The 21,656-nt window shown below is 60.7% G+C and overlaps 1 protein-coding gene across 2 annotated transcripts; it reads left to right on the top strand.

Moving 5' to 3' along the window:
• The first annotated feature begins 1,157 nt into the window (after positions 1-1,157).
• Positions 1,158-20,157, top strand: SMTNL2 (smoothelin like 2). 2 transcript variants are annotated; one of them, XM_062216494.1, is made up of 8 exons: positions 1,158-1,556; positions 7,227-7,314; positions 7,759-8,001; positions 8,520-8,595; positions 9,362-9,550; positions 10,537-10,654; positions 10,901-11,052; positions 19,344-20,157. In XM_062216494.1, the coding sequence occupies exons 1-8, from the start codon at positions 1,158-1,160 to the stop codon at positions 19,468-19,470; spliced, it is 1,392 nt and encodes a 463-aa protein (XP_062072478.1). In that variant the 3' UTR covers positions 19,471-20,157. The 2 variants fall into 2 exon arrangements, with proteins under 2 accessions (XP_062072478.1, XP_062072479.1); XM_062216495.1 differs by lacking the exon at positions 7,759-8,001.
• The last annotated feature ends 1,499 nt before the right edge of the window (positions 20,158-21,656 follow it).

Consider the following 21,656-nt stretch of genomic DNA (forward strand, 5'->3'; position numbering starts at 1 on the left):
CAAGAGGATCTGTGAGCTGCAAACATCCCTGGAAGCGGAACCCGCCGGGAACAGCCTGTCAGACTCCTGGTTCCTGTGGGTCATCTGGCTGTGCCTGCTCAGCCAGCCTGGGGGCCTCCCGCAGGAGCACCAGGCTTGGGAAAGGGAAAGCTGCTCGGGAAAAGCTTTTTGCACAAAGCAGGACCGGATGTTCCCATTTTTATTTTAAGTCAGTCTTACAACTTACAGTATCTGTCCACCATCCTTCAGCAACTCTTTCCATTCTTTCCTGTTGCTGGGATGGTTGGGATGTGGGTGGGCTGAGGGCATAGGCCAGGGACTGAGCCTCTCCCCGTGGGGAGGCTGCTGGCTCAGGATTCCAGAACTCAGCCCTAAGTGCACTCTCTCCTAGCTGCCTGCCCTGAGGCTCTCCGGGATCTCCTGACAGGGGCCCTTGGTGAGCCTGGAGCCCCCACTGACCACGGGTGGGAACGGCATTGGGATCTTGCCACACAAGAGCAGGATTGGGGGACAGGGACAGGCTGCAGGGACAGGGAGGGGACTTCACCACCTATCTCCTTCTCCCTGCCCTCTTGTAACAGGTGCAAGAAATACCAGGTAAGGCCTCCCAGGTGAGCACCTGCTTGAGAGAGCCGTGCCGGACCGCACAGGGAGGGCGCCTGTGCGGGGCTGCTGCTGCGGCTCGCAGATCTCCCGGAGCAGCCGGGATCTGATCCCAGGAGAGCCATTGGGGGAAGGCATACAGTGATGTCTATACTGGGGCCCGAGCCTTCTTCCTGCAGCCCACCCCTCAGGCTGCTAGGGGACTCAGATTGGGCACTTCTAACAGCAGCTCCACACCTCCTGGGAGGAGAGGCGGGGCGTGCGCTTCTTCGGCTCCTCCCTGAGCCCCTACCCGCAAGGTCTCGCCGGTCCCCAGGACGGGGGGGGGGGGGGGGGGGGGCGTCTCCGAAGGGGCCCCGGCCCCGCCCCTCAGCCCCGCCCCCCGCACGGCGCCCAGTACTGGGGCTCTCCGGGCCAGCCCCGCCCTGCGCCCGCCCCTCCGGCCGCCCCTGGGGCGCAGCCCTCCGAGCACCGCCAGTCCCCGCACCGAGCTGCAGAGCTCGGGTCTCCTCCCGTTCCTGGCCCGCTCTCAGATCGGTGCGCCCCGCTCGGCCATGGAGCCCGGCCCCGACGCCGAGGAGGAGCGCACAGTGCGCGAGGCGCTGGGCCGCTACGAGGCCGCGTTGGAGGATGCGGTGCGCGCGCTGCACGAGGACATGCAGGGGCTGCAGCGTGGCGTGGAGCGGCGGGTGGCCGAGGCGCTGCGCCTGGCTGGCCCTCTGGCGCGCACCGTGGCCGATCTGCAGCGCGACAACCAGCGGCTGCAGGCGCAGCTCGAGCGCTTGACGCGCCAGGTGGAGGCGCTGGGCTTGGCGACAGGGCTGTCCCCCGCGCCCGGCACGCCCAGCACGCCCAGCCCTCCGCCAGCGCCCGGGGTTCCGGAGCGTGCGCCCCGCCTGGGCACCGCACGCTTCGCCAGCCACGCCACCTTCTCTCTTTCCGGCCGCGGCCAGGTGAGCCTAGGGGAGCGGGGCGCAGTGCGCCGCGTGGGTGCAGGTGCGCGTGCGCCAGGGAGTGAGGTTCCCGCGCCTTGGCCCCGAGTGCGTGCACCAGCGCTCGTCTGCCAGGCTGGGGCAGTGCCTCCACCGACCTGTGGGAATCGGCGACCCGGTTCCTGCCACGCTTCGGAGTTGGAGAGGACAGGAGAGGCGCTGCTTGACCCACCTGCTGCACCCGTCTGGGGCCCCCTCCCTTCCTGAGAGCCGGGCTCTGTTTTCCTTGAGTTCTGCCTCTTCCCTCTGTCGCAAGACGCTAGGGCTTGGTCGCCCAGGTGTGGGCCCTGGGCGTGTTGGCGTGCTCAGCACCGTCATTCACGCGCCTCCCGCGCTGCCTGCCGCTGAGGCCTGACGGCTGGGGTTGCTGATTAACCCGGATTAAGAACGAGCCCCTAGGTGTGTGTGGGGGGAGACTCTGTGTGGTCCAGTTCAGTCCAACCTGCACTGGTGGGAACCCGACACTGCAGGGGGCAAATCTCTTACCGTTAAGGGAGGGGGGCGGGGAGAACTGGCCTGGAGCAGCGTCTAGATTTCTGGGGTCAGTGGCTGGCCAGAGGCCCACACCGAGTGGGGGCCCGGGGGTGGGGGGGCAGAGGCTGGTGTCGGCAGGTCACTACCTAGAACATGGGCCTCTTGGTGTGGGCAGGTCCTGGGTAGGCGGTTTCCATGGTGTGTGTGCAGTGGCCCTTAGGCAGGACTTCCCATTCTGCTCCAGCTTGTGCTCCAGCTTGGATTTCCAGGGTCTGAGTCGGGGCAGTTTGCACCTGCTGCCCCTGCTTGGCTTATTCCCAGGGCTTTCAGGTCTCCTGCTGTGGGAAGAGCTGCATCTCTGGGGACCGCAAGGAGGGCTTCAGGGTTAGGCCTTGCAGGGGGAGGGAGACGGCCCCAGACCCAGCAGAACCCAGCGAGCTGCAGCCAGAGATGGTCTGCTGAGAACACAGAAGGAGTGTTGGAGGAGGGCTGCTGCTGCCGCAGGGGGGTGAGTGGGAGCCTCCAGGTATGGGAGTGGGGGCTGTGAAGGGCCCCTGGAGGCTGGCAGAGGAGCTGGGCTTCCCCCCTCCCCCGGGGGGGTGGGTGACAGAGCCCCTGGGTGTCCCAGTGCTCCGTGGGAAGTGTATGGAGACATGGATCCACTTAGGTGTGTCCTATGAGTACGACCCTGCTTGTCCATGGTGTGAAGTCCCCACCGTGAGCCCACACGTGCCTAATCAACTGTGTCACCAGTCGTTTCTGAGGTTGTGTTAGCATGCGTTGCTCCTTTTCTGCTTATGCAAGCAGCTGTCCCAGTAGACATGGATATATGTACACGTACATATGTGTACATGTACAGCCTCTCTCCAGGCATGGACATTTTTCGGTGGCAGTTCCCCACTGTTCACTGGTGCCAAGCTAGTCCTCTGGGTTCTGGGTGGTGGGGGAGGGGAGGGGCGGGGACCCCTTGTGTCTGTTCACTGACGCGGGGATGGATGGTGGCGTGGAGGGTGGCTGGAGATGGGTAATAAGTATGTGATGGCCAAGGACGGGCCTGCCTGGGGCAGACTGGGGATGCGAGGCTGGACGACTTCTGGGCCACGGGTCTGGGCGCAGCAGTGGGGTTGTTTGGGTCTTGCTCAGTGTGTGGGGCTGTGGACACCCAGGTGACGGTGTCCCTGGGCAGGTGGCTTCCTGGGTCTGCTGCTGTGGAGAGTGGTCAAGGCTGCAGGTGAGGCGGCTGCACAGGCAGAACCGGCAGTTGAAGTGGAAGAGAGGGGGCAGGCCTTCGGGACAAGCATTAGGGAAGGAGCCCTGGGCAGAGGCCTCAGTCAGAAGGAAGCCAAAGCCAGGCCAGGGAGCCATGGCGGGGGGTGGACACAGGAGGACCCGGCCGGGGACCCCTTCTGGAAGCAGAGGTTGGGGCATGAGGCTGGAGACCCACCTGGACCCCAGAGAGGCCCGAGGGGCAGGAGCCGCAGGGCAGCTGAGTGCTGGGGGTGAGGACGGCCCGTCTCCAGGACGGTCAGGTCTCCCTGCCTGCCTGCCAAAGCCCCAGGGCCCTATTCTCTTGCCACCCACATTCTCAGGGCCACTGACCGCAGCTCTGCGCTGGTTTCTGGCAGCGAGAGGGCCGTGCGGCACCCTGCACGTGCTGCTGTTCATGTACTGTGTGTGATCAGGTACGTGGTCAAGAACGAGGGTCCAGGACTCCCGGGCAAGGCTGCAGTGTGGACGATGGGATGGACAGAGTCACAGCTGGGTGCCACGTGGCCAGTTGTCCGGCATCTCTGCTCCATGCTTGGGGTGGGGGTCTGGGAGGGAGGGGCTTGCCTGTGCACACAAGCCGGTGGTGGACGCACTGCTTGGTTTGTGGTCAGACCTTGTTGAGGTTGGTGTTGCGCTGCCCATTGAGGCACAAGCAGTGGGATTTAGAGACCCTTTTGCTTTCAGACTGGGGGCTGTAGGTGCTGGAGGTAGGAGAATACACAGATGTCCCAGAGCTCAGTGTGGGACGGGGTGGCTCAGGTCACACCTGAGTGCACAGCCCTTGACCTTGCTGCAGCACAGGATGACGCGGGAATGGCCGGGGAGGAGGATGGGGGCATCCCATAGGGTGAATCAGGGTGGACTTCCTGCAGGAAGCTGAAGACCCTGGAGCAGATAGGAAACACACTTGGGGCGTTTGCTGTGAGGCATTGTGGGCATTTCCTCCCAGCTGGACGCAGTGTCCCTGTACATAAACCAAGGGAGATTGGCCTGGCTTTGTCGGGCTCTGTGTGCCGAATCCGGGAGCCGCTGCTGTCATCCGGCTGGAGCCAGGAGCCAGGAGCCAGCTGGGGGCCTGGGGTGGATGGGGCAGTCTGAGGCCAGGCCCCGGGCCCCGGAGGCTGAGCCGGGGTTGTTGCCTGGCCTGGAAATGTCATCATTGGCCTCGTGGGAGCCCCTGGATCCCTGTGGTGGCTGAGGCGGTGGAGTCCCACGGGAACAGCTGCCAGGCGCTGGGTGTCGGAGGCCTGGCTGTGAGAGAAACCAGACTCCCTTATCTGCCTTCCTTTCCCAACACCCTGTGATAAGCCAGCCGAGGGCTCAGGGGCTGGGTGGATTGAGTCCTTTAAAGCTGTGGTGAGAGCCGAGTGTGAGTGCGGTGGGAAGTGTCTTGGGGTGGGGTCCAGGGGCTGTATATGACCTGGGCTGGGGGGCTGGGCAGCACCCAGAAGATGGCCTTTCCCTCCCAATGGTTCTCTTCCTCCTTAAAACAAAGCCAAGATGGGGGATCTTGGTGGCGGTGGGGTGGGGGAAGGAGGCCAGCCCAGGGTCTGTACCCTATGCAGGCTCTCTAGTGATCTCTGCCCTGGCCCCAGCACTGAGGCGCCCCTCTCTCCCTTCCCCAGGGCTCCCACCCCCTGAAGAACAAGTGGGAGCCCTAAGGTGGGCTTGGGCATGGAGGACAGCCTGCTCTGGCCTGCCTGGATCAGCTCCTGCTTACCCCAGCCTCGGTCCGATTCCTCCCTGTCACCTGGCTGAGACAGGTCCCCCAGGGGGCTGGGTCCTGGGAGACGTTTGTCTTCTCTGCCCTCCAAGGCCAGAGCGCCTTGGGGATGGAGTCACGGCTGGGGGAGGAGTCCTGATTCAGGAACCGTGACAGGTGTGGGTGAGTTCAGGGGCGGCCCTCACCCCCACCGACTGGGCTGGAGAGGTTGTAGGGATCCCAGAATAGCCCTTTCCCTAGGGGAGGGTGGGGGAGGCAGGTGCAAGACCTTGGCTGGTGCAGAACCTACTTCCTGTCTGGTCCCTGGGGCACCATGGAGCGTGGGGTCCCTGCATCAAGGGGGGCCCTACAGAGACCCACATTCCTGGGAAAATGGGAAGTGATTTCGCCATCAGCCTGCAGCGACCTGTGGAACATGCCAGCCCAGAGCAGGAAGGGTGAAGTGACCAGGAGACCCCAGAGCTGAGCAGGCTCTGGCAACACAGGGGCTGGGGTTGGTCCTGGGACAGCTCCCACTGCCGCCTGGAGTGCTGGAAGTCGCCCCACACCTCCTGGCCTCTCTGCCAGCCCCCAGAGGTTTCCCTGGCTCCGGGCCCTGCCCTCTGTCACTCCCTGGCCACCTGCAGATGTCCCTCGCCTTGCCCCCAGTCCCCTTTCCAGGCTCACTCATGGCTGAAACTCCTGTGACACCTTCATTTCTCTCCAGCCGCCCCCTTCCTGCTCTTACTGGGGCCATCACCAGTGACTCCATGGATGCTGTTTTGAGTTTACCTTGACCTCCAGCAGGCTCTGTGCCAGGCGCCCTGATTTCCTCGCCCCTAGGCCTCCTCAGTGTTCTGCCGGGTTCCTTCTGGCTGCTCCTTCTTGCTCCCCAGCCCCGATGCCTCTTCTGCTTTCTGAAATGTGGGTGCCTTATCCCAGGCCCCCCCTCACCGCACCCCACACTGGCTCTGTCTCTGCTGGGTTTCTCCATCACTGGTCCTTCCTTTCTCTTAAACTTCAGGCTCAAGTACCCAGCGCCCTCCTCACTACCTGATGTTCCTGGACACTCATCATGTCCCAGACCTGAGTCCTTGTCACCCCAACCCTCCTGTGCCCCGCCACTCTCCCATCGGCTCCTGGAGAGTGTTCCTCAAACTCTTGTCTAAGGAGTCAAGTCCAAATCCTCAGGCAGCCCGTGTCCCAGGTGTGCATGATCCGAGCGCCTGTGACGTCACGTCCCCCTGCCTGGGCAGACACTGGTCGCGCTGCTGCCAATGCCTCCCCTCCCCATCCCCTGACTCGGGCCTCTCTGCTTCTGGGGAGCCCCCCTGCCCTGCTGGGCGGGATGGAGTCCGTCTTAGGCACCCTCCTCCTGAGTCTCGCTCCTCTGCCGCAGCCCCCCACCCCGTGGTGGGCTCTCAGTACAGTTCCCGATTGGAGTCTCCCCCATCCCCTCTTGCCAGCCAGACCCCCAGCGGCCCCACAGGCACTCTCAGCCCTCCCTTCCCCCTGCCTGGGAGGAGGGGAGAACTTTCTTCCTGGCCACCCCTCCAGCTGTGTGACTACAAGACCTTGGGCAGTGCCTCTCTGAGCCCTTGGGTCCCCTCTGTAGAACGGGACTGCTAGCACCCACCCGGCGGTCAGCAGCGAGCCAGGGGAAGGGCCTGCTGCTTGGTGGACGCCCGGACGGGATGTGCATAATTGCTCCCATTTCTCAAAGAGGGACACTGAGGCCCGGAGGGGACATGCTGTTGGACATGTGGTTGACAGCCAGCCAGGATCCAGGGCTTCCCCGCTGGCTGTTGGCCTTGGCTCTCTGTGCCCCCTGCCCGCCCCACCACTGCCGCAGCCCCGGGTGAGGCAGGGTAGAGGGGTGCATGGGGCCGAGCAGCCCACACCTGCACCCAACAATTCCTGTGTCCCTGTGGCCATGGTCCTGCCTGAGGGGAGGGGTAGGCCCCCTTACCTGCCCCCCTTGGACCCTCAGTCCAGCCTTTATCTCAGCTTTCATGGACTCTGGGTTGAGCCTAGGGACGTGTTTGCCTCTTGGGTTCATCCATCCCAGCTTGCTGTGTGACCTTGGCCCATCGCTGTCCCTCCTGGGGGCCAGGAGGGGATTTGGGAAGGGACTTTGGGGGGTGGGGCCCTGATGCTGGGCCTCAGTGGTGTCTGTGCCCCTGTAGAGTGTGGATCAGGATGACGCCGGGGAGCCGGAGCCCAGGAGGGCCGCCAACGCGTGCATCCTGGAGAACGGGCACCAGCCAGGGGCAGGTACGGGCTGAGGGCCGAGGAGGGCAGCCTGGGTGGTGCTGGGGGTCAGGCCACCCACTGGGGTCCCCAGCAGGTGAGAGCTATCAGGAGCAGCGCCTCATTCTGAGTGAAATGGAACTTTTTAGACGCAGAGGGAAAGGGGAGACTTTGGAAGGTAGTGAGCTTCCCGGTCCCTGGAGGAAAGCAAGCAGGGACTGAGGAACTGTCTGAGCTGTGAACAGGGTGGACACTAGAGTGATGAGCCAACTGGTATTGACAGCACTGGCTACCAGGGGAAGTAGGGAAAGATCAGCTCCGGATGGAGCAGCAAGGCATCCCCAGTGGGGGAGGACAAGGGGCCGGGAGTGCTCATGGAGGCCTTCCTGGAGGAGGTGGGAGGAGGGCTCAGGGAGGCTGGAACCCTTCCAGGGTGTCTGAGGCTGCTGTGGCTGTCACATGTTCCAGGTCCAGGCGATGGACACTCTGAACTTGCTCAGACCTTCCCGGCACCGGAAGCCCCGAAGCCTCGCCCCGTGAGCCTCTCCTTGCGGCTGCCCCACCAGCCAGTCACGGCTGTCACTCGAGTCTCCGAGAGATTCTCTGGGGAGACATCAGCTGCAGTGCTGTCACCCACATCTGCTGCCATCCTGGGGGGCTGCAGTCCCAGCCCCAGCGAGACCACCACCCCCTGGACTTCCAGTCCGAGTGGTATGAGCAGGGCAGCATGCCCTGGGGCCGTCCTGCCTCAGGTGGGAGAGGGAGGGCAGGTGCCGGGGAGCCGTGTGGCAGGGCAGACCCAGGGCCACCTCTGCCTGTCCTTGTGACCCCTTCCCTTAGCCTGTTTGCTCTCATGAGGGAGGGGTCCATCCTGGCCCGAATGGCATGAGACAGAATCCTCCATCATGGGGGACCTCTTCTCATAGGTCAAGGCCATGGTTAGAAGGTGGCCTTCTGCCCCAGGCTCCCCAGGCCTCAGCGGGGCTCTCTGAGCTCCCAGAAGGAGGCTTTGGGAGCAGTGTTTGCTGACCACACACAAACAGATGGCCCTGGGCTCCGAGCCCTCAGGAGCAGGGTGGGGGACCTTTAGAAGACCTCTGGGTGTCGCTGCTCTGCGCTCCTCTCCCCTCTGCTGTCAGCTGAGGCGGCACCGGGTGGGAGGAAGGGGGCCGGTGGCTACCGCTGTCCAGGCGGGGTTTGTGACCTCTCTCCCTCCCTTCATCCTGCAGAAAAGACTCCCTCTTTCTCCCGGTCTCTGCCCAGCTCTGGCTACGGGGTGGTGACGGCAGGCAAGCTCAATGACAGGTGAGTCTGCCCCAACCAGCTATGCTGACCCCAGGAGCAGGTGCACTCTGTGGGCCGGTGCCTCTGGAGAGCTAAGGCAGGAAGCCCGAGGGTCCGTGCCAGCAGGAGGAGACCGGGCTGGGCTTGGGGTGGGGGGAGTTGTTTAGGGAACTGGGGCTGCAGCCTGGTTCCTCCGTGGCCCCTTCGAAGCAAGTCAGTTCAAGATTGGAGGGGGTCTCAGCCCCCACTGGAGGAAGCACTGTAAGAGAATCTTCCGTTTTCTCTTCCTCTGCCCTAGCTGGCTGGGGCCTCAGAGCTGGGTACCCCCTGCCCACAGGGAGAGTAGGAACGTAGAGGAGCCCCGGGCTGTGGCAGGGCAGTGGGGCCCCTGGTGGCCTCTGTGCCCCCTACCCAGCCCCCACCCCGGCCAGCTGCACTGTGTTTGGCACTGGGGTTGGGGGAGGGGTGTGAGTTTCTGGCAGGCTGATCTGGGGAGAACAAGGAGGGACTTATCTAGTGGGGGCGGGGTGGGGAGGGGACAGGTCTTCAGGGAGGAGGTGTCCCCTGCCCTCCGAAGGCACCGAGACCTCCCCGGGTTGGGCCTGCTGGCCAGGCCTGCTTTAGTTCCGAAAGCCTGCAGGGGCTGGAGCAGCTGCGGCCTCTCTGCCTAGCCCTGGGCGGGGCCCCCTCTTTTGTGCAGCTGTCTGCCTCCTTCTCGCTGGGGAGACTCGGGGACCTGGCGTGTGAGGTTGGGTCTGTGTCCCTGACTTGGCGGTTCTCTCCTTAGCCCACCACTGGTGACGCCACCCCAGTCACCTCCATCCCCCCCGCCGCCACCGGTGCCGGCCACGACTCAGGCCCCTCGCCAGGGGGAGCGCCGTCGGGAGCTGGTGAGGTCGCAGACACTGCCCCGTACCTCCAGTGCCCAAGCTCGCAAGGCGCTGTTTGAGAAGTGGGAACAGGATACGGCGGGCAAGTATGGACACGCACCTTAGACTGGGTCCCGGCCCCCAGAGCAGGCCCAGCGTCGGGGTGGGGGGCTGCGACCATGGCTGAGCCATGTCCCGGGTTCCAGAGGGCAGTTTCTTAGGATGAGACCTTTTGGGCAGGGGCTGTGTATGTGCAGAGTGGTCCCAAAGGTGAGGGAAGAAGGCTGCAGGGCATGGAGCCAGCCTCTGCCCTTCCTGCCCCCCCAGGGCCCCCAGGCCTGCCTCATACCTGCGTTCCTCCCAGGTGGTCACTCCTGTAGCTTCTGAGCAGCACAGGGCAACTGGAAGGGATTGGGATTCTGAGCTGAAGCTGGACTTGCTCAAAGCCTCAAGAGGGGACCCAAGTTCCCCACTGGCCACTACCCTAGCCCCTGGGAGACAGGATGCTTGGCTACAGCCCACCTTTGCATGCATACCTGTCCAGTCTTCTTGTCCGTGCATGGTGTTGACACCTGCTGTGTGCAGGGCACGGCCCAGGCCAGCCCCCACGCTACTCTGGTGAGGGAGATGGGCCCCTCAAGTGTCCTTACTGACCTCCAAGCCACCTCCCTTGACCATTAGGGAATGTCCTTGGGGCCCCGAGAAGGAAGCCATCCCTCCTGGTTGGGAAAGCCATCCCGGAAGGAGGCTGTGCACCCACAGGGAGGCTCAGAGGAGGGGGTACGAAGGGCAGGGGCCGTCCAGGTAGGGGCACCTGGTCACAGGGGTTCAGGCCCTCCGCATCAGGATTACCCAGTGACCCCTGCTCCCTGACGAAGGAAGTAAACAGGGGAGCTGGGGAGGGGGCTGGGAGGGAGTGACGACCCTGCCACAGACCAGCAGGGAGGGTGTCCGGGGCCATGGCTGTGGGCACTAAGGCCGCGCGTGGACACAGCGCCTCCCCTGGCTGAGCAGAGCACCCCACCCCATACCATTGCTGGGAGGCGGCAGCTGCCGGGGTGGCCCCCACAGCAGATCTGGCCTCCCTCCACAGGGGGAAGGGGGAGACCAGGGCCAAGCTGAAACGGTCCCAGAGCTTTGGTGTGGCCAGCGCCAGCAGCATCAAGCAAATCCTGCTCGAGTGGTGCCGCAGCAAGACCGTGGGCTACCAGGTGAGCCGGGCCAGGGGCCTGAGCAGGCCTCCCACCGGCCCTCCTTCTCCTGGCTGGGGCAGGGGGACCCAGAGCCCTGGGATGTGGACTGCAGCAGCCTGGCTAGCGCCCCTTAGAGGGCTCGTTGCTGAGCTGGGGGCCTTGGGGAAGGCCTGGGAGAATGTGGGGTTGCCTTGGGTGCAGGGAGCTGGGATGGGAGCTGTCATCATCCCGCCCCCACCAATGCCCCCACCCCGCTGCCCACAGCACGTGGACCTGCAGAACTTCTCCTCCAGCTGGAGCGACGGCATGGCCTTCTGTGCCCTGGTACACTCCTTCTTCCCCGATGCCTTCGACTACAACGCCCTGAACCCCACGCAGCGGCAGAAGAACTTCGAGCTGGCCTTCAGCATGGCTGAGTGAGTACGCTGGGGCCGATCTTGGCTTCTGCCTGGGCTGGGGCGCCTGGGGGCAGGCAGGCTGTGGGCAGCTGTGCAGTGTGTCTGAGGCCCGGAGTGGGGTTTGCACCCCGTGGTAGAGCGAGGGCTTGGTTCCTGCTGGTGCTGCCCCTTCTGCTGTGTGTCCAGCCTCGGGGTGCCTGGACAGGGCATGAGGGACAGTGGAAAGACATGCAGTGGCTTGGGTGAGCCCGGGCTGCCGATCAGCAGGAAGTTGGAGGGCACCCAGGACACTGAGGAAGTAGCTTTTGCTCCTAACACGGGGCCTTTCTTCCCTAAATACCGTACTGGCACTGAGGGTGACCTCGCCTCCTGTCTCAGTCCATTTTCCATTGTGATAACAGAATGCCCGAGAGCAGCTCATTTACGGAGGAAAGAGGTTTGCTTTGGTGCAGTCTGGAGGCTGGGAAGTCCAAGCCAGGGGCACGGGCATCTCCTGGGCTCTGGTGAGGGCCTTGTGCTGCTTCAGGCCAGGCGGGAGTGTGTGGAAGAGACGTGGGGAAGAAGGCAGCCAGGTGCCCTGTGACAGCTCGTTCTCATGATCACTGACCACTCCATGGAGAGCTGCATCGGTCCATTCGGGAGGGCCGACCACTTCCGGCCCAAGTGCTCCTGAAAAGTCCACTGCTTTTGAACACTATTACACCGGCGACCAAGCCCCAGCATGAGTTTTGGGTGGGGACCTTCTTTCTTAAATCCTGCTCCTAGGGAGAAGATTAGGGGAGGCGGGGCTGGTTCTGGGATCGGGCTGTTTGAGAAGCCGGTTTGGGATTGATTGATTTACTGGCTGAGGGCAACGCCCGTGGGATGCGAAGGCTGGCAGAGCGGGATCTGTCTGTGAGGGCCTCGGGGAGGGAGGATGGACAGGTGCACATTCAAGCTGGGGCAGGGGATTCAACAAAAGGACTCCTTGCAGAAATGTGGGCAGGGGGGAGGGACATGAGGCAGGCACTGGGCAGCACCCCGGGGTGACAACAGGGTGGAGCTGCTCGCTGCTATGTCGGGGAGGGCTGTCAACTGGGTGCTGGGTGCTGGGCTTGGGACAAGCGTATGCAGCCAGCTCGCAGTGACCCAGCCAAGAGGGAGCTGTTGGATGATACTCGGACCTCACTCTGCTCTTGCCCTCCTGCCGGGGCTTCTTGTTGGCTGATCCCAGCGAGAAGAGGGAGGGCCTGGGAGCCAGCAGGGTGGAGATCAGGGATGGCTGAGTGGCGTGGGGGCCACCTGGTGCTTAGCTCTGTGACAAGCTGGCCTTCAAGCTGACCTTCCTGGGGGCACAAGAGTCCTTTTCTCCCCACTTCGGGCCTGTGTGTTGTTAGCTCCCAGGGTCCGTCTGCGTGAGACCGTGTTTGCCCGCAGTGCTCGGCTCTTCCTGTGCTGTTTAGGATTGCTGGAAGCCTTTTCCCAGGCCTCCTTGCTCCATTCCTGGCCCACCAGGGCCCGGAGCCTGGCCAGGGAGGGAGCTGAGCCAACAAGTCTCGTCACCTGCCCTGGGTACTGGAAGCCCTGCTAGGAGCAGCAGCAGCTCTCCCGGCAGGCCCTGGGGGCGGGCGGAGGCGACAGGAGCCTGTGGCTCTGAGCATCTGAGTTTTTGGGGCTATCAGTCCTGGCCGGTCGTGTCACCTTGGCTGGCGCGCCTGGACTCTGGGCCCTCTTGGGGTCATAAGAACTCCTTGTATACTTTCAACCCTCCTCTGTCGCGGCTGCCAGGGATTAGCTGTCATCCTAATTGCAGAAACAGCTTTGGACGAGCGCGTTATGCAACTGGATCCAGACGCCAGGGAAGTCGAGCCAAGCGCCCGCCACAGCACAATGCCGGGGGGGTGGGGGCGGGGGCTGGCTCCCCAGAGGAGGCCCAGCTGCTGGTGGTGCAGCCGTGCCGACTGTCAAAGATCAGACTGTTGGAGCGGGTGGGATCTGGGCTCTGACATGGGTGCCCCAACACCCACCCCAGATTGGGGAGGCCAGGCTACACATACAGAGCTCTTCTCTAAGTGCAGCGGGCCACACGGTGCCAGCTCTTGCCCTGGCCACTGGACCCAGCTGAGCCGTCCTGGGCCCCCGGGGTGGTGGCTCTGCACCCCAGCTTGCAGGGAGCACAGCTTCCCTTGGCAGCCAGAGCCAGACAATTCCAGGCTGTGCTTTCCCAGCACCAGGTCCGAGTTCGTGGAGCCTCCAGACTCCATGCAGATGTTTCTTGGAGTCCTAGCCAGGGGAGGCAGTGGTGGAGGGTAGCCTGAGCCCTCCCCCTTCCTCCCGAGAGTCAACAGTGGGCCACAAACCTTGGCCTGCCGTGCCTGTGGCCAGAGCCTGCTCCCGCTGGGGAGGGGAGGACTGTGTGATGGAGACGAGAGAGGCATCCAGAGTAGGCCTAGACCTGAGCCTCCCATTGTGAGTCCCTGGCAGGGACCTGGGGCAGAGGGTAGGGGAAGCTGGGGTCTCTTGGGAGAAGAGCAGCTTGGAGCACCTTGGTCCTTATAAACTAGGCTGCTTAGAAAAACTGGCTGGAGAGCTCAGGGCCACCTGCCTGAGGGTCCAGGCTCTCAGCGCCTTAAACAGATGCTCCTCAGGGGCTTGACAGCCAAAGCCCGCCAAAGACACAGACAGCTATGCAGGCGGAGCCCAGAGCTCAACAATGAAGCCTGGGGAAGCAGGCAGTGCGGGAGGAGAGGAACCTGGGGTCCGGGGAAGGTGGAGGACACAGAGTCCTCAAAGCAAGGGTCCACCCTGCAGCAGGAAGGAAATGTTCCAGAACCTTCCAGGAGCAAGTGTCTTGACAGCACCCAGTCTGCAGTGTTGTGTGCTGCCCTCCCCCCACTAGCTCAAGGTCCCAGAGATTCCCCAGGGGCCTAATCTGTGTGAGTGACGCGGTGCTGACAGCACGGCGAGCGTCCCTGGCCTGACAGGTGTTCAGGGCCTGGCCCGAAGACGAGCAGCCCCTTTTATGGAAGGGGCCCAGTCGGCCGGCGCCTGCTGGTTTCTCCCTGTTCCTGCACAGTGCTGGGCAGGACATGTGGCCGAGGCTTCCCGCTCGCCCTGCGGGGAATGTGTCCTGCTCTCAGGTTTCGCCGGCAGAGAGGGGCTTCCAGGCTATTTGTGGTACCCATGTGTCTGTCTCAAGCCAGTCGTGGGCCCTGGCACCCTCCGCCGCATTTAGAACAGGCTTAAAAATGTAAAAATAACCCCCCAGATCCCTGCTGCCGGCTCTGTTACAGGTCAGCCCCGGGGTGGCTGCCCAGCACAATGGGCGGGGGAGGGGGAGGGGTGGGGGCCACAGCCTTCCTCCTGCCCCACTCCCACCCCCACCCAGGCAGGGCCCCCAACAAATCTGCCTTAAAATTGATGGCGTTCTCCTTGGCACTTTTCTGTGTTGTTTAATAATTTAAAACACATTTCTATCATTTTTACAAAGGTAAAGTTTTAAGTTTTTTTTTTTTTTTTTCTTTTAAGACTCGGGGCATCTAAGGTTTTGTGACAAGCTAGTGCTGCCCCTTTCCTGGGCTCCTGTTGTTTGAGCTTGGTCCCACCTGTGCCTGCTGGGACCACTGTTCCTTTGTCTCCCAGTGAGAGTCCTAGCTTTGTGGGGCGGGACAACCTGTCTGCCACTCTGCTTTTCAGATGCATGGTAAAGTAAAAGGAGCCTTGGGGATGGTGGCCAGCGCTGGGTCCTGCCAGGCCTGTCTCAGGAAGCCCTGTGCTCAGTTTTTTTTTTTTTTTTTTTGACAGGCAGAGTGGACAGTGAGAGAGAGAGAGAGAGACAGAGAGAAAGGTCTTCCTTTTGCCGTTGGTTCACCTTCCAATGGCTGCTGCGGCCGGCGCATGGCGCTGATCCGAAGCCAGGAGCCAGGTGCTTCTGGTCTCCCATGGGGGTGCAGGGCCCAACCACTTGGGCCATCCTCCACTGCCCTCCCGGGCCACAGCAGAGAGCTGGCCTGGAAGAGGAGCAACCAGGACAGAATCCGGTGCCCCGACCGGGACTAGAAGCCAGTGTGCCGGCGTCACAGGCGGAGGATTAGCCTATTGAGCCACGGCACCGGCCTCAGTTTTTAAGATATATTTATTTATTTGAAAATCAGAGTTACAGAGAGAGAGGGAGAGACAGAGAGAGGTCTTCCATCTGCTGGTTCACTCCCCAAATGGCCACGACAGCCAGGGCTGGGCCAATCAAAGCCAGGAGCTTCATCTGGGTCTCCCATGTGGGTGCAGGGGCCCAAGCACTTGGGCCATCATCTACTGCTTCTCCCAGATGCATTAGAAATGGAGTTGGATCAGAAGTGGAGCAGCCAGGACAGGAACTGGCGCCCATATGGGATGCCAGCAAAGCAAGCAGCAGCTTAACTGACTGCATCACAACACCAGCCCCACCCCCATACCCTTGTCAGCTTTTTTTAAGGATCACAGTGGGGCAGGGGACCTGATGGAGGCCCAGTGCCCTGGTTGCCTGCTCACAGCTCGCTGCCCAGCCGGGCCGAGGTGCGTGACACCAGGGTGAGGCCTGCGCTCCTGATCCCAAAGATCTGCTGCCTGGCAGGGGTGCGGCCGTTGAGCCGAGGTCAGCTTGGAGAGGGCGGTCTACGTGCTGTTCTCTGCACAGCTGGGACACCCTGGCCACTCTGAGTGCCTCCAGCGAGGTGGGCTGCAGAGCAGGGCCCGCGGTTCCCCTTGGGAGGACAGTTAAGGGGCCCGAGGTGCTTGGTTTCAGGTGAAGACGTGGACATGAAGGCTCTCTTCCGACAGGCGCGGGGCTCTTTTCCGGGGACAGAAAGTTAGACTGAGGGTGGCCCTGTGGGGCCAATGGGTGGAAAATACAAACGGGCAAGAAAGCAGAGAGGCACAAGGAAAACTCTCAGGGCCAGAGCCACCTGCACAGCGGCTTGGCCTGTCCTCGGGGTGGGGGGGTCAGGTGCCCTGGCCGGGACCTGGTGGCAAGCAATGGGGCCAGGCTGGCAAGGACCGTGCCTCTGACAGGGACCTTTGCATTCTCTTCCTAGTGAGGTCCTAGTGTTCTGGTCCTGTCCTCATCTGATATGGGGACCACTGGGGCCACCGATCAGGGCAATGGCCTGGGCACCTGTGGCACCTGGGATCCCCTGAGGAGCCGGCCTGGGAGGGGCAGGGGGGAGCTCTCCCGTGGGCCAGGTGAGGTGGAGGACGCCAGATGCTGAATGACAGCTCTGAAAGGTGAACTTGGCTCCCCAGCCTCAGGTGTTCAATCCTTGGCTGTCGACAGGGCCCCTTTGCGTTGCTGCCCCGGCGCTGAGCCCTGGCCTCTCCCGTGCTAAGAAGGGAGGGCTTGTTTGTCACCCACGAGGCTGCTGGGCCCTCTCACAGGCCACTCGCTCACACCTCAAGGGGAAGGCAGGGACGGGTCATGGGGCAGATGTGACATTTGGTTTCTGGTAAGAGGCCTGGCATCTGGCCAGCGCCATACAGCAGGGCCCAGTGGGAACATTGTGGGTTTTGCTGTGTAGGTTCCACATCCAGGCTTCTTTTCTCCGTGATCCACTCTGCATCTTAAAGCCAAGTGTGATGATAAAAAACAACAGTCAGGGCCAGCATTGCAGCCTGGTGGGTTAAGCTGCCACCTGCGACACCAGCATCCCACATGGGCACCGGTTTGAGTCCCGGCTGCTCCACTTCTGATCCAGCTCCCTGTTAATGCACCTGGGAAAGCAGAAGATGGCTCAAGTGCTTGGGCCCTTGCTACCCTTGTGGGAGACCCAGATGAAGCTCCTGGGTTTGGTCTGGCCCTGCCTTGTCAGTTACAGCCATATGGGGGGTAAACCAGCAGATGGATGGTCTTTCTCCCTCTGTAGCTCTGCCTTTCCAATAAACAAAAATCTTAAAAAACAAACAAAAAAACATAGCAACAATAACAATCCCCTACATTTGTTGAGCTCTTTTGCTGTGTGACGCATGAACTCCCTGATCCTCATGCCCCTGTGAGAGGGGGAAACTGAGGCTGAGAGAGCTAAGTGTGTTGTTGGGGTTTGAACCCTGACAGTTATGCACTTACTAATTCAGGAAAAAATGAAACCAGACTGAAGAGTCCCTGGAGCCGCTGAAGGTAGGGCTCTGACAGTTGGACAAGTGCAGCGGGTTTGCCTTGTGGTTCTGCCCTTGTGGTTCAGGCCAGCTCCACTGGATGCCCGGGGGACCCAGGTCAGACGGTGTAGGGACAGGGCTGGCATCTCAGAGACGGCTGCTGCTATCTCAGGACTCAGTGCTCCGAGGCACAGGGCAATATCTGTTTGTTTTTGTTTGTTTGTTTGTTTCCCTTAAAGATTTATTTGATCAGAGCTGCCAGCCACAGTGCTGGCATCCCATATCAGTGCTGGTTGGAGTCCCGGATGCTCCAATTTCAATCCAGCTCCAGCTAATGTGCCTGGGAAAGCAGCGGAAGATGGTCCAAGTCTTTGGGCCCCTGCACCCACGTGGGAGACCTGGAGGAGGCTCCTGGCTCCTGGCTTCGGCCTGACCCAGCCGCAGTCATTGTGGCCATTTTGGTAGTGAAGCAGCAGATGGAAAACTCTCTGTCTCTCCCTCTCTCTCTGTAACTCTCAGATAAGTAAGTAAATAAAAAGAAAAATCTGTCTTAAAAAAAAAAACAAAACTTCTTTGATAGAAAGGCAGTTCAGACATAAAGAGAGGGAGAGAGGAGAGGTCTTCCATCCATTGGTTCACTCCCCAAATGGCTACAACAGCCAGGGCTGGGCCAGGCCGAAGCCAGGAGAGAGGAACTCCATCCTGGTCTCCCACATGGGTGGCAGGGACCTAAGTTCTTGGGTCGTCATCCTCTGCCTTCCCAGGTGCCTTGGCAGGAAGCTGGATTGGAGATGGAGCGGCTGGGACTTGAACTGGCGCTCCACTGTGGGATGCTGGTGTCCCAAGCGGCAGTTTGGCCACTGCACTGTCCCCACAGGCCGCTGTCTTGACCTGGGTGTTCCCCATCACACTTTGTGAGGCCTCTGCCTCCCCCAGCACAGTGGAAAACCACAGTTTCCACACAAGTCCACACGGTGGCCTGGGAGCTGAGCCACGGACTCCCAGGGCAGGAGGCACGGGGTCCTGGGGGGCTGGGTGTGGGATGACGAGATGATTCTAAGCAGTTTTTTGAACCCCCAGTTATGACCCACTAGTAGGTTGTAACATGTATTTAGTGGTTCATGACCAGCATTATCAAAGAGGGGAGGGGAAGAAGGGTAAGCATGAAATATTGCAGGGAAAACATCAGTAGCAGCCGTGGGCCATGTTGCTGTGAAACGACCCTGTAAATGGCCGGTCCTCGGTGCCCACGGGGGCTCAGTTCCAGGCCTCCCCCAGGACACCAAATCCATGGTGCTCAAGTCCTCAGAAAGGCGCAGTGGTCTCAGGTCACCCACAGTCCCCCATGTGCTCTCAATGACTTCCACCTCCAAACACAACGTACCTGCGGTGTAGATACCGCCGTACTGAAGTGGCAACAAAAAGAAGTCTGCTCAGTGCAGGTGCAGCTTGTTTGTTTTTAATTATTTCAATCTGTGGTTGGGTGAATCTAAAGATGTGTGGCCTGGGAGTATGGAGCACTGGCTGTACACGTGTGTGTGGGTACAACACGCCTGCCACATAGTGTGAGTGTGACATGCCTGTGGATACGTGTGTATGTGTGACACTTCTGCATCGTGTGTGTGTGGGTATGACACACCTGCTGTACATGAGTGTGTGGGTACAACAGGCATGCTGTTTGCGTGTATATGGGTGTGACATGCCCTCTGTACAACTGTGTGCATAGAATCATGAAAAATCTCTCACTACAGCTCATAATGAAAAACAGTTTAAAAACATGGTTTCAGGAAGCAAATGAGTGAATTTGGTTTTTAAAGACTTATTTGCTTGAAAAGCAGAGCAACGAGAGAGAGAGAGAGAGAGAGAAGAGAGAGAGAGAGAGAGAGATCTTCCCTCTGCTGGTTCATCCTCAAAGGCAACAGCCTGGGCTGAGCCAAGGCCAAAATCAGGAGCATGGGACTCCATCCGGGTCTCCCAGGTGGATGCAGGGGCCCAAGCACTTGGGCCATCATTACCCGCCTTCCCAGGTGCATACTGCTGGTGGCTTAACCCACTGGGCCACAGTGCCAGCCCCCAGGCCAGGATTATTTAAATCTCTGCCGTTGGGCACATGAAAACCCCGGGCTCCTGGCTGAATCCGGTTTTGGGGACAGTGGCGATTGCTGATTGCTGGGTCTGTGGCTCTGACGAGGGCTTTTCTGTTTCAGGAGCCTGGCTAACTGTGAGCGCCTCATCGAAGTGGAGGATATGATGGTGATGGGCCGCAAGCCGGACCCCATGTGTGTCTTCACCTACGTCCAGTCTCTCTACAACCACCTGCGGCGCTTCGAGTAAGGCCCTCGGGCCTGCAGAGCCCCAGATGCGAGCCTGGGAAGAGCCCGGGGCCGCCCATGGCCCCCGAGTCAGGACAACCCCTCAGGAGGAGCTGCCTCCCGGAGAGGACACGCTGTGACCGCCCCTCACGCCCAGCTGGGCCCCGACTTCGCTGTCACAGCCAAAGGCTCGGAGGCACAGGGAGAGAAATTGGTGCTAAGGGATGCTCTTCCTCCAGGAATGCCTTCTTTGTAGATTCTGGAAGTTGAATTACCATCTTCCCCCAGGGGGTTTTGATACATTGGCTGGACAGGGTTTGTCAATCACCCCGTTTTTTTTTTTTTTTCTTTTTTAATCAAAATACCCAGTGTTTTCTACTTCCTCACACCATCGTAGCTCCCTCTCCTCCCTCTCTGTGGGCCCCGGCCAGGCAACAGAGGGACGGCTTTGTCAGCAGTGTGGCGAGAAGCCCGAAGCCCGGGGAAGGAGCAGCTTCACCACCTCCAGGTTCCGCCAAGTCACTCCCGCGCCCTGGGAGGTGGGAAGGCCTTTGCCTTGGTCCCGAGTTCCCCTGGTCTTCCCAGGAGGCCCCACACGTGTGTGGCTAAGGACGGGCTCCTGGGAAGGTGGGGCTTTGGAGGGGAGGGGAGGCCCTTGGTGCTGAGACGGTGAGGTTTGGTTCACATCTTTTATAATTTGCTGCAGGTATTTATGGAAGTGAAACCCATCTGTACGGTTGACTGTTTGTACATAAAGAGATGTGTCTGTCGGAGCTCGCGTGGATCCGTTATTTCTGTGGGTCCAGGCATGAGGATTTGTTCCCGAGGGAAAGACGCTCGCGTCTCATGGGAAGGGTTTCTGTACTTAACTCCCTTGCTTGCAAAGTTGAAGCTGACACTCGCTGTCTCTGCGTTTGCCTGTCTGTATCCTGTTTCTGCTGTCCAAGAAGGGTCCCCCTTCAGATCAGTGACCCTGGATAAATGGGGGTCCCAGAGGACAGGTTTTTGGGTGGTCCCGTGTTTGGGGCAAACTCATCATTGGCAGTCAGTCTACTGTCACAGTTGTTTGGTGTATGATTTTCATAGAAAAATCTGTAGTTTCTACAAAGCTGCAGCCATCAGCTTATTCTTATCCAAGTGTCATTTTGCAATTGGGTTGGACTTCAGCCATGGACTTCCCTTTTGTACGAGGGTTTCTTTTATTTGAGAGGCAGAGCTGTCTCTTTCACTGGTTCACTCTCCAAAGGGCGGCAATGGCTCAAAGCCAGGAACTTGGGATTCTATCCGGGTCTGTCCACCTGGGGGGCAGGGGCTCAAGCACTTTGGGCCATCTTCTGTTGCTTTCCCAGGTGCATTAGCAGGGAGCTGGAGCAGAAGTGGAGCAGCCGGGACTCGAACCAGCACTATGATATAGGATGCCCACATCGCAGGCTACTACTTAACCCACTGGGCCACATTGCCAGCCCCCAGCCATTGGCTCCTAGAACTCCCCTTTAAGGAGCTAATTGCCTTCATGTCCTGCGGCAGGCTCTTGGCAGCAGTGCCCGTGTGGTGAGTTGGGGGTGTCAGCAGCCACATGGCAGAGCCCACAGCCCAGGGAGCAGCTGTCACAGTGCCTTTGTTGGTGGAGACTGACCTCTCACCGCATCCTTTGGAGTCTCTCGTGCTGGGAAATATTCCCTTTTCCAGCTTGCTCTCATCTCTGGTAGGCGTGGGAAGTTGAACCGTATTATTAGCAGAGGCACGTAGCTGAAGCTTAGGGTTTCAAACCTAAAGCCAATTTGGGAACACCGGGGCTCTATAAACGGCACGCCTCTACGTCACTGAGTAGTCACACATGTGGAGGGGAGCGCTCCCGGGCTGCAGACCTCTGCACGTGACACAGAGCAGATGTCACTGAAACCAAGACCTCTCAGCCAGAAAAATACGGACTAGCTGCTCCTAAACAAAGATTTATTTACTTATTTGCAAGGCAGAGTGACAGAAAGCAATCCCGGGCCAGGCTGAAGCCGGGAGCCAGGAACACCATCCGGGTCTCCCATGTAGGAGGCAGGGACCCAGGTTCTGGGGCCACATTCTCCTGCCTTCGTAGATACATCAGCAGGGAGCCGGATTGGAAGCTCGAACCAGCGCTCCCATGTGGGATGCTGATGGGCTTAATCTGCTGTGCCACAGCGCCGGCCCCCAAGTTGAGCTCTTTTTAAAGCT

The sequence above is a fragment of the Lepus europaeus genome, chromosome 18, assembly GCF_033115175.1.
Source record: "Lepus europaeus isolate LE1 chromosome 18, mLepTim1.pri, whole genome shotgun sequence".
NCBI lineage: Eukaryota > Metazoa > Chordata > Mammalia > Lagomorpha > Leporidae > Lepus > Lepus europaeus.

Coding starts and splice junctions, on each gene's coding strand:
- SMTNL2 (XM_062216494.1), top strand. CDS start 1,158: ATGGAGCCCGGCCCCGACGCCGAGGAGGAGCGCACAGTGCGCGAGGCG. Junction 8,596..9,361: donor GCAGGCAAGCTCAATGACAG/GTGAGTCTGCCC, acceptor TTCTCTCCTTAG/CCCACCACTGGTGACGCCAC. Junction 11,053..19,343: donor CTGGCCTTCAGCATGGCTGA/GTGAGTACGCTG, acceptor TTTCTGTTTCAG/GAGCCTGGCTAACTGTGAGC.